The sequence below is a fragment of the Dermacentor albipictus genome, chromosome 1 (genome assembly GCF_038994185.2).
Source record: "Dermacentor albipictus isolate Rhodes 1998 colony chromosome 1, USDA_Dalb.pri_finalv2, whole genome shotgun sequence".
Classification (NCBI taxonomy): domain Eukaryota; kingdom Metazoa; phylum Arthropoda; class Arachnida; order Ixodida; family Ixodidae; genus Dermacentor; species Dermacentor albipictus.
Window position 1 is genome coordinate 510,419,095 of NC_091821.1, and position 12,239 is coordinate 510,431,333.

The following is a 12,239-nucleotide window of genomic DNA, read 5'->3' on the forward strand; positions in this document are numbered from 1 at the left end:
GAAATTTTGACCACCTGGGGTTCTTTAACGTGCACCTAAATCTAAGTACACGGGTGTTTTCGCATTTCGCCCACATCGAAATGCGGCCGCCGTGGCCGCATTTCTCTTTCGCAGCAGAAACGACAGCAGCTCGACAAGGCGTAAAAGGCACTTTAAAAGAATCTTTGTCAGCATCCGCATATCTTCCTAAGTTATCAAGGGAAAATCTTGCCAGATTAGTGTTTAGCTTCAAGCGGACTAAGGCCGCAGGAATCGGTGGCTTCTCGGCGAGACACTTACAACGGAATTTCGACGCACTTTCGGACATTACGCTCTTTCTGATTACCGATTTACTATAACATGCCGCCTTGCCAGAAAAGTTGAAGACCGCTATTGTAAGACCACTGTTCAAGGGAGGTCAGAAGAACGCAGTTGAGAACTATCGACCGATCTCTGTTTTGCCGATCCTTTCCCAAATACTAGAGAAATTTCTATTTGAATGCATGATGTCCTTCTTAAACAAATTTGCTGTCCTTTCAAACCGCCAATATGGTTTTTTTTCCAGGAAGGGACACTGTACGTCTTCTGGAGGAATTTCCAGACCAGTTGACCGCAGCATTTGAGGAAAACTCCTTTAGCTGCGCTCTCTTTCTAGACGTTAAATCTTTTGATACGGTTAACCATAGTATTCTTTCAGAAAAAAACTGTACACACTAGGCTTTCGAGGTCCCTCTTATGCCATTCTCAAGAATGTTTTAGTGGGCGTTCTCAAATTGTTAGTTTAAACAACCAATCAGAATATAGTAGCAAGCTGCCTGTGAAGTCTGCTGTACCACAGGGATTCATTCTATCCCAACTACTCTTCTATATTTTTACAAATGACTTCAGCTTAATAACTTCCAAGGGTTTAATATTTCAGTACGCGGACGACACTGGTTTGCTCACAAGGCATATAAACTACGAGACAGCAGGTAATATGTTGCAGGGAAACGTGATTCATGGAATGAAATGGTTCGCTAATAAAGAAATTTCAGTGAACAGAAAAAAACAAAATAATCTGTTTTAGAAATCCGCTAAAGACAGCCCTTATAGACAAACAAGTATTTTTACGTGATCATGATTCTCTCTCTTGGGGTTGCGAACCCGTTGACTATGTAAATTCGTACAAATATCTCGGGGTGGTTTTCGATAGCAGTTTATCACGGCATGACTACTCGGCTTACGTTTGTACCAGGCTACGGAAAGTTTCATGGTTACTATTTTACATGAGATCTTTGGCTCCAATGTATGTGAAGAAAACTAGAATTTATGCTCTTGCGTATAGTGTTCTTAGATACAGAATCACCTTATTTGCGTCATGTCCTTCCCGTTGGCATTGCCGAATTGATAGCATCTTAAAAACATGCTAAAGAGCATTACGTATAATTGTCATATCCCATCTGGGGCGGATATTTTCCGCTTCTTACGTCTCCCTTCATTCCATTCTCTTTCGTACAAACTGTTGTTCATTGCAACTTTTGGGATTCAGACTTTTTTACTAAATATGATCGTAACCGGAATTTGCGAAAAGCCATTCGATATTATGTACCATGGAGTGTAACGAGGTATGGAAAGGCAAGACGGTGTGCTTATGTGTCGGAGATTTTTAATGGGTTATCAAAAGTGCTTTTTGCTGTAAACTCTATGCAAAACCTAAAAACGCATTTGAGAGCATTGTGTTGATTGTTGTATTCTTTTACAGTTGTGCTTAGAAGTATGAGATTATGCATTTTAAGTTTTGTTTCCTTGGAGTTAGCACTGATGTCCTTGGTGCTGGTTTTGTGATTGGCTTGTTTTTCTATTTGTTCAGCTGAACCTATTGTTCCTTTCAATCAATGTTATGTTGGTTGTTGCCATTTTGTTACCTCTGCCGTAAACTGCCGGGCCCAGTCCTTCAAGCCTCCTGTTGGCTTTGACGGGCCTGAATATCTCTATCCTCTACAAAGTGGCAATTATTATTATTATTGTTATTATTATGATTAAATCAACATATTCATTCCGGGAACAGCGGCGGACCTTTCCTGGACGACCCGGCCTTATTTACTGGTAGCCCCGCGGCATGGCGCTGCTGTCAGTTGTTGAAGACAGCGGCTGTGCTTTACACGTCCATGGCGTACGAGCAACGAAGTGTGATTCGTTTTCTATGGAGCAAGAGATGAACGCCCATCGGAATCCACAGGGAAATGCAGCCTAAATCTAGGGAATGTGTCTCACTTTGAGAAGTGTCCGGTGGTGTAGTTGTGATTTTGCAAAAGGCTGTGAAGAGTTGCCGGGCAAAGAAAGTTCGGAGAGGCCACGTGCCATGGTTTATCTCACATTTAGTGCTGCGATGGGACACATGCCTGCACCGGTGTAGGGACTCTGTTAATGTACGTAGAATAGCACATATATTTGTAATTACATGTATGTACCTTGTTTGGCTAATAAAAAATATCGGCAAACACTTTCTTACTTATCCTCATATTTGACGCATTTACATAGCGACTGACTCTAAGCTCTTTGCAGCCATGTTATCTACTTGACCTCATAAACCATTGTCAACTCATTACATGGTGTGCTGTCCGCTTTTGAGCCAGAAATGACTCTTCCGTCATAAAAAGCAAGTAATAATCACCATAGTAAACCTATCTAACTTAAGACCTATCTCTCTAACCTCTTGTGCAGGCAAGCTTTTGGAGCATGTTATTCAAACACCGCTCAATAACTACATGGAGGATAATGACCTCTATCCGCATTCGATGGTGGGCTTTAGGCCCAGGCTCTCCACCCAGGACGTGATGCTGCAACTAAAACACCAAATCATCGATGCGGAAACGGGGGACGCAAAGGCAATTCTAGGGCTTGACCTAGCGAAGGCTTTTGATAACGTCACACATAAAGCCATTCTTGAGAACCTTCAGGACTTGGGAGTAGGCGTACGAACCTACAATTACATTAGGGACTTCTTGTCAGACCGAGAAGCAAAAATCCAGATTGGAGAATGCCAATCGGATGACATTAAATTAGGCAGCAAAGGGACCCCACAGGGCTCTGTGCTCTCGCCGTTTCTTTTCAATGTGGCCATGATCAAACTCCCTGAAAGACTGGAGGCTATTGAAGGACTAAATCACAGCATATACGCTGATGACATTACGTTGTGGATAGATAGGGGCAGCGGTGCCCAAATAGAGGAAACCCTCCAAAGGGCTATCCAGGCAGTTGAAGGTTATGTCGGACCTAGGGGACTTAAATGTTCACCGCAAAAATCGGAACTGCTTCTATACCAGCCGAAAGGCAGGGCCAGTAAGGAGGAACCACAAATCTCTCTCACAGCTGGGGGGATCCCCATTCCAAAAGTGGACAAAATCAGAGTTCTGGGACTTTTTATTCAGGCCAACGGTTTTAATGGCGAAACAATAATGAGACTAGACGGCTGCGCACTGCAGACCATGAGGCTGATCCGCAGGATTGCCAACAGGCGGTCCGGGATGAGAGAAGCGAATCTAGTTAGGCTAGTCCAGACCTTTGTGATAGGTAGAATAGCTTATGTTGCTCCCTTCCTCAGTTTGAGGTCATTCGAGAAGAAGAAGATTGATGGCATCATACGTAAAAGTATAAAACAGGCGCTGGGGCTTCCCATCCCCACTGCAAATGAAAAGCTTTTAGCTCTAGGGCTCCACAACACGCTTGAGGAGATTTTTGAAGCAGTGAGGATCTCGCAGTATGAGAGACTTGCGGGAAGCCCTACGGGCAGGAAAATCGTAGCTAGGCTAGGCATAAACTATGAGGGGCAGGAAGGCATCAAAGTAGACCTGCCGCGAAGCGTGCGGAACCGACTAATAATCGCACCACTACCTCAAAACATGCACCCAATCCATCACAAGGTACGCAGACAGAAACGGGCTGAGGCTCTTGAGAAGCGTTTCAAAAACTCGAAGGACGTGCTCTACGTTGATGCTGCAGACTATGGCAACGGCCGCATGGCCCTAGCTGTAGCGAGCGCTGAAACTAGATTGATAGCCAGTGGCACAGTTCCAACGGATTGCTCTCAAATTGGAGAAGAATCTGCCATAGCACTTGCAATTGCAAGTACTTCAGCCAAAATTATAGTCAGCGACTCTAAGGTTGCGGTGATGAACTTTGCCAGAGGCAGAATTTCGCCCGAGGCGAACAGAATCCTGCAGACCTGCAGAGATAGCAGGAAAATTGAAATAATCTGGGCACCTGCGCACGCCTCCCTCGCTGGGAATGAGGCGGCCCACGAATTAGCTCGAGGACTCGCATTCCGAGCTGGTGGGCTAGCCGAAGGCTTCACGTGGCGAGACCGCTTAGTGTGCTACAGAGAGATCACACAACACTACAGACTAGGGCGGGTTAAATATCCTCCGGCTGATGCATCCTTAAACAAGAGCCAGGCCTCCACTTGGCGTCGCGTGCAAACCAACTCGTTTCCAAGCCCAGTGTCGTGCAGCCTCTACTACCCGGGTCAGTACTCTAGCCAGTGTAAACTATGTAAAGCCAGGGCTAATCTTAATCACATTCTGTGGGAATGCCCACAGGCTCCCTCTGAGGGAAGAATAACATCTGTAAAACAATGGGAGACCTTATTACTCAGCTCCGATCCGGAGATTAAACTGAAGACCATCCAACTGGCCGAAATCGCCGCTAGGGTCCAAGGACTCCTGGCCGTCGTCTAGGTGGGAAGACTTAAAGCCTTCCCTACATCTGTTGGACAAATAAAGTTTTACAATCCAAAATGCGACGCGTGTTCGAAGAAATGTCCAGGCTAGATCAATACCACATATTAAAAAGAAAAAATGCTCTCAATGCAGTACTTTCTGTTAGTTCTGCAATGGTCGGGGTACCGTGTGAGGAAATACATTCATCGCAAATCAACTGCTCGTCACCTCTAAAAAAATTCACCTCGCATTGACCTGTGGGTTGGAATTGAAGCCAGCTAGATGTATGAAAAGTCGATCATGAGGAACTTTATCAAGCACCTTTGCATAGTTCAAGAAAGTGGCATGAACACGTAAATTGGTGAAAATACAATAGTGGTGTAATTATTAAAGTGAGCAAGGTTTGTTTCGAACCAATGCTTTGTTGGTTGGAAGCGGAGTTCACAATGTGAGAGCAAATATGTTTTATAAGCTTAGTTGTGGCATGCATATGCTGCGATTCATCCGTTCACTCCTCCCTATGATGTCTTCAACCATTTGACTATCACATAAATAAATACATAAATGCATAAATAAAACGCATCTAATAGACAGTTACGGGTGACACCTAGGCCATGATGGCGAGGCAGCCTTTGTGGTACGAGAAAGCGCTTACATGACTTCTAGTCTTCTGTCACTTCATGAGACACCAGGGAATCTGGAAAATAGGACAAATAATGCCTGCAGCGCTTGGATTGTTCGTTTCAGTGTTCGAAATCCTATAATAAAAATTTTGAGACAGAAACTTCATAAGCTTTGGTAAGACAGTAATGGGGGGCTGCTCGCATAGGAAGTTGTGCCTGTTACGGTGATCCGAGTTCCTTCGTTTGACCACCGATAAATTGTGGCGCATTGGAGAATATACCTTCATAGGATCAATATCACGCTTGTAACGTACTCTAAAATGCGCAACAAAAACAGAGATATTTAGGTCCCCTAAAATTGCTGCGACATGCACCTCCAAGACGAATGCTACAGTTTATCGGTGTCCTTGCAGTTTTTTCGCCCACTAAGCGCATTGAAAGTATCGGGAAGTGTAAACCATAGAGGTAATTATCGCCGAATGTCTTCGTCCATGCTGTTGCATCAGACTTGACTGATTGCGAGAGCAATAAAATTAACGTTTTCGCAGGTAAAACGGCAATATTTTTTTGAATATTGTAATCGGTTTTTAACAGAGCTGACGCCCCAGATAACCTTCAAGGAAGCACCATTTTCAGGGATTTATCAAGCCACCAGTCTAATGAACCAATGGGCATGCATTCCGTATTGCGCAAGCATGGCCGTCTTTTCAGCGCTATGTTAGGCACAAGGGGAAAGGGGCGTCAGCAAGAGCCCAGTTTTCCGCTGGGAAAACGTGTGCACGTTGCGAGCTTGCTGCCAATGGATCGCAAAGTTAGATAGCAATCAACGTGACTGCGTTCTTTTTATTGCATCGCTTTTGTCCCATCGTAGTTTAGTTTACCGATTGAGACATCAGTTGGTCGAATTATGCTCAGAAACTTTATAATTGCTTGTACTAGTTTTGAGCTTCATTTCAACGAGCAGGCTTGTACGATGCCATTCACCAGAACTTGCCCCATTTTCAATGCGCAGGTCGTCACTAGACCCGTCTGTTAACCCGTGCGACGATTTCTACGCACACGTATGCAACCGCTGGTCGCACGAGCGGCCTTTGCCCCGCGGTCACGCTGTGGCATCGGTAGACCTCGAACTGCTCGATGTCTTCACGCTGGATGCTTTTAATGTGCTCGGCAGAGAGTCCGCAAACATGCAGTTCAATAAGCTCAGGCTTCTTCTACAGGTGAGCTTGTCAATTTACACTGGGTTCAACCTTGATTTCAGTAAGCATACGATGTCTTCCCTTAAACAATACAGAGGTGAAGGGGTGAAACCAACACTGCTGGCCCTATTTAGACGTCCGCACTTGCTCACAGGAGCTGCTTCGCTTTGCAACTAATTTGGCGCTGGCAGTGTGGAATTACTTGAAAGGCGGCTACAAGCACTCAAGAAGCGCCGTTGAAACCGGAAATGTGCCATGCATGAATTTTATATTTTGTTTTTGATCATATGAACTGCAGTATATAATCTTAAATTAAAACACTGCCATAAACTCACCGATGAAGCATCAGGCATTTTAACGAATTTTGTATGACGCTATCATTACCCACACTACTAATCAACGTAAGCAGGTGCACCGCGGCCAAAAGGCGTGGACAAATAATCTCCTACAACGTTGCATTGGATTATGTAAGCTTTTGTTTTTATCACCATATGCTATACTTTTCTACTCGTGCGTAGTCTATCAGTCGGCCTCCATGACCGTTCCAAATAAACTTGATTCCATCTATCATTTAGGTATACGCCTAGCTACACCTTGGAGCCTGCCGTGCGAGCGCAGTTCAATGTTTCTGTGCAGAATCAGATAAAAGGGCCCTGGAATGCCCGACAACCTAAACATGGCTCGCGCGAGCTCTGAGTGTTATATTCTACGATGAACAACCCTGCAAATCACTTTTTTCTTGCGCTCCACTCAACTTTAGGAAAATTGACCGTTTTTAGCGAATGAATTCGGTTTGGACGTGAAAGCCGTAGCAGATAAGCTTCTCGTTAACTTTTTCAAAGTCATGAAAGTCAGTTATGAAAACTGACCCTCTAATCGTACTTTTACCTGGTAACCGTAATTTTCCCTTCAAGTTCGTAAGCAAGAAGTGCGGTGCACATTGATTACAGAACAATGTTTGTCCATAGAGTATCAATCAATTTCAGTTATGTCAGATGAGTCAAAGTCCACCATCGTAGCATCATATCCAGTGCAGGGTTCTAACTTAGGAAGCTTTCAAAAGCCGTAATAAAACAGCAATATATTTTCAACAATGCTTGAGCCATTCTTTAGCTCATGAAGAAGATTTTAAAAAAACCTGAATACAAGGAGCTGGTTCAAATACACAAGTTCGCGAAGCGTTGTAACCGTATCGTATTAGAAATGGGGCTCACGCGAGCCGGATTTTATCCTCATTATTGCGTCGACAAGTTTTACGACCTTGAGATAACAATCCCAGTATGCAGAGTGCAACGTGACCGCTCTGTAGGACAAAACGGGATAGTAGATTTAACTGGAGCGAAAGCGGCTTTACGTACGCTGATAGATGTGAATCAGGTTCACAGACAAGACATAAAGAGATTTATCTGCAGATGCTACGAAATAGTGCAAGCCTAAAGTGCGACTACCGACGGAGACAGAGGCGGCACACAAAGTACAGAGACAGATATCAATCTCATGTGATACAGTCTACATCGGGAAAACCTGCCGATGCATTAACGATCGGCTTAGGGAACACAACAACAATATTAACAACACTATTCAAGGACGTCTGAGTGTGCACTATCGTGACTGTGCGTGGAAAGCTGTCTTTCGCGAACGCAAGATTATATCTAGGAAAAATCAAATAGGGGCGTTTCCAGCGCTCGTTCCGCTCGGGCGTGTTTTCCCGTAGCTCCGGATTTTCGCCCCGTTTGCAGTCTTTTTTTTCCCGCTACTGGAACTCTGTTTTTATGGACCGCTTTGGTGGTTCGTAATTACTACTGGCGCCTATCTACAAGGTCCGTCGTCATCTACACCCTCCTGCTGCGTCGTCCAACTCGAGTTCTTGCGCGACTTCGCGAGTGCGAGTGCCCCCGCGGCACTCGCCGCGTCGGCGCGGAGCATCCAAGCTGCTGACCGCTGCGTCGAAAGAGCGGAACATTACCGATGCAGCTGCCATCCAAGTCAGGAGCGTCTCCTCCGTGGGGACAAATACAACGCGCGAAGGCGGTACCCTGAGCATGGATACCACCAACATGGAGCAGAACAGCCCTGCTGTCTGGCGCATACCTCGGCCAAGAGAACGAAGGAAGCTACTGGCCTTTCATCGGATGAAAATGTAGCTCCAGCAGCCCCGAAAAGACCTCGCTCATCACAACGCCGGCCCGCACGACTGACATGCACGTCTCTGGATTCACCAACGACACCGTGGTACAAAGAGGTTATCAAGCTACGTGCTAGATATGACATGTCCACTCTGCACAACCGTATTATTCAATTGGCCCTGGACGCCTGCCTCGAGACTTACCGATTTCAAGGTTTTGCTCTACACAAACCCACTAATACGGTCTCAGTATGGGTGTCTGCTATGGCACTAGCTTACAAAACTCGAACAACTACAACAAATACAAGTCTCGTAAGAATGTCTCCTTCCAGTCCAGGCGTACCTCGCCAGTGGTACCGATTTAAGACGCTACGTGGTTAATGGGGTTGACCTTGACGAAGAAGCCGAGAGGCTCCTGCAGGAACTATCGTGTCCCACACACAAAGTCGTGGCTGCTCGCTACCTAGGCAGCGGTCGTACGTGCCTAATCACGCTTCACGGTCCTAATTCCCCACCTGAACGTATCCTGTATTACGGCTGCGTACTGCGCCCTCGTCCGTTCAAGCCTTCCGTTGTGTAATGCTACACTTGCTCAACACAGGGACACATGAATCATCCTGCCCCTACCCACCCAAGGGCGACACCATGGAGCCTGAACCGTCAGCACCATTTAGATGCGGCCTATGCCAAAAAAGCGATCATGACATCATTTCCACGACGTGTCCTACGAAGCTGAAGGCCACGTAGAAGGTTCGACAAGGCCATTCTCGACAGCCAGCAAGGACCCCTCGAGATCCATCAATGAAAGAAGTCCTTGTGTACAACCTTTACGCCGTTCTTGCCTTGCTGGATGAGGACGCTAGCCAGGTGACAATAGCAAGTACAGCGACAAGTGATGCTGCCACTCATACCTATAGCGCAGCTGTTAGGTCGTCTAATTCACGACCGCAATGGGCATCACAATCGATAGAAGACACGCCGCTTCCTTTGGCAGACGAAGAGTTCGAGATCGACGCTCGCCTGGCCAACCTTGAAAAGGAAATCCAACGTCTCAAGGAACGCCGTACAGTGCTCCGGCGTCGTCATGACGGAGCGCGGCCGTCGCAGTCGCCGTCGACGTCTAGTCCTGCTCATATGGCTAACCCAAAATCTGTGTCGAAACGACTTTCACCCCAAGAACTCCTGCGCCTTTTTGCGCAACAACTCCAGCATCTCACCTCGGTTCTACTGGCCAATCTTAATCTATGATGGCTGCTATGTCTTCAAGTGTTCCAGAAGGCATCTTACAGTGGAACTGTCGTGGCATCGCGGGGAAGGTCGGAGAGCTGCGTTAGTGTGTCAGATATGGGAAGCTGCGTGTTTTGGCTCTACTGCTTCAAGATTCCAACGGCCTGCCACGTATTCCAGGAATGTGGCATACTCATCGCCTTCAATGTTGGATCGTAGGAGTGCTACGCCCGATGTCCCTACAGGGGAGGCTGCAGCGTATGTAAGATGCACTCTTCATCAGACTCGCGTTGATCTTTCACGGTGGTGCACTCTACGGCAAGAAGTCGTGGCCGTATTGGTTCGTCTCCAACGCATGGACGTTATCATCGTTTCGTACTATGCCCGCCCCTACAGTGGTCGTGCGGCTCGGTTGTGTCTCGGCTGGCTCGCGCACCTACGACAGAAACATCCTGGTTGCCCCATTATGGTCGCAGGATATTCTAACGCGCCTCACATCACATGGGGATACGCTATTTCCAGTGCGCGTGGTGCATGTGTGCTGGACACATTTATGGACGCCCAATTCACTCTGCTTAATAATGTGTCAGTGCCTACTCGGCGGCGTGACCACCCTTGCGCGCCGCCACACTCACCGGACTTATCTTGGTGGCTAGGAAGGACGACCGTCTCGTGGTCATGTGAACCCGAACGCGACTGCTGGGGCAGCGACCATCATCCGATTCGCCTTGGCTTATCTTCGGGCGGAACAGGCCGCCTCCGCCGACTATGTCGAGTGGTGGACTGGGATCGACACAGGGCGGTATCAAAAAGCAATGTATGCAACTTCATACTGGACCCGTCCCATTGTCTTAAGGCGGCATTAGTTGAGGCGACGCGTACGTCGTGGGTTGATTAATCGCGAACCGCTCTTGATTTGCAACTTCTGCGTCTCTGGGCGTCGCGCCGCCAAGGAGAACTTGCATCAGAACGTGACCCTGCATGAAATACTCTTCGCTTAGAGGCCCAACGCCTTACTGCAGTAGCTCGGCGCCATGAACACCGCTTAGAACGTGGCAGCTGGATGGACTGGTGCTCTTCTCTCGGACCTTCATCGTCCAATGCCTCCATTTGGCGCACCTTCCGAGTAATGGAACGTGGTCGGTGCCATCCAGAGCCCGCAGCCTGCACCCTGTGAGCATCGGGCCAGACACCAGCAGTACTCGCAGAAACTGTCGCCCACACCTTTTTTCCGGCTTTGGACACAGCACCGCCTCTCTTCGTTGTTCAAAACTGCCTTTCCGCGGGCGCAGGCACGCCCCCTACGCTCTCCAACATTGAAGGCATACAAGCTGTCTTCACTATGGCGCAATGTTTAGCAGCGATAGACCTGTCGAAGCCATGCATGCCACCAGGACCGGATGGCATACCGTATGAACTTTATAAAACACGGAAGGCGAGGTCCTCGAGGTGCTGTTGGGGGCCATAAACGAAGCTTGGGCTACAGGAGTCATTCCCAATTCTTGGCGGCATGCAGAAATGGTGCCTATTCCCAAACCCCTAAAACCCCAAGATAATATCGCGCATATGCGCCCAATAGCACTAACCTCTACGTTAGGTAAGCTGATGGAGCATATGCTCGCGACACGTATTACGTGGTGACTCGAGCGGTGCTCGTGGTATCATCCTGGCCAAATCTCGTTTCGTGCTCATTTAGGCGCAGAAGATGGCCTTGCGTACCTATTCTTTATGGTTCTGAAGAATTCGCATGATTCTGGCAATGGATATTCCTAAAGCATACGACAATGTGAGTCACGAAGCAATTGTCGGAATTCCCCATTGGCTTCAGTTCCCTTGCCGTGTCTGCACATTCGTCAAAACCTTCCTGCGCGCTCGCACCTCCTCCATTCGCCTGGCAGGCCAAACAGCAGGTCAGTTCGTCGCACATCGGGGTGTCCAACAAGGATCTGTGCTCGCACCAGTCCTTTTCACTATTGCTCTCCTTCCACTAGCTTGGAAGCTAGCCACGATAAATAACGCACAGTACATGATGTACGCCAATGAAATCACTGTCTGGTCAGTTGATCCTGAAATCTGCCACCAAGAACAAGCGCCCCATGATGCCCTAAACATGACGCACAACTGGTGTGCTCAGATAGGCCTTGACACTTCCAAGGACAAGACGACGTACATGTCAGTAGCGAACAAGTATGGGCGCCGTCTACTGGCAATCCGGCCTCTTCAGTTAACCCTGGATCAGCAACCGTTACACTAGGCTTCAACTCTCCCTGTACTCGGCCTTGAAATGGATTCCTCCGGATCTGTGGGACCATGGGTCAAAAAGCACAGAACAAATGTAGCGGAATAGCACTTCGGTAGTCGTGTAACTGCGACTTCTGTAAGTTACATG

General features: G+C 47.4%; 1 protein-coding gene across 5 annotated transcripts in view; it reads left to right on the plus strand.

Annotated features, from left to right (window-relative positions):
* LOC135913372 (neprilysin-2-like) overlaps positions 1–12,239 on the plus strand; it is a 472,005-nt gene that overhangs the window by 225,330 nt on the left and 234,436 nt on the right. For all 5 annotated transcript variants that reach the window (XM_065445971.2, XM_065445968.1, XM_065445970.1 and 2 more), the window contains exon 4: positions 6,312–6,519. In XM_065445971.2, the coding sequence (XP_065302043.1) occupies positions 6,312–6,519 (208 nt within the window). The remainder of the gene's footprint in view (positions 1–6,311; positions 6,520–12,239) is intronic.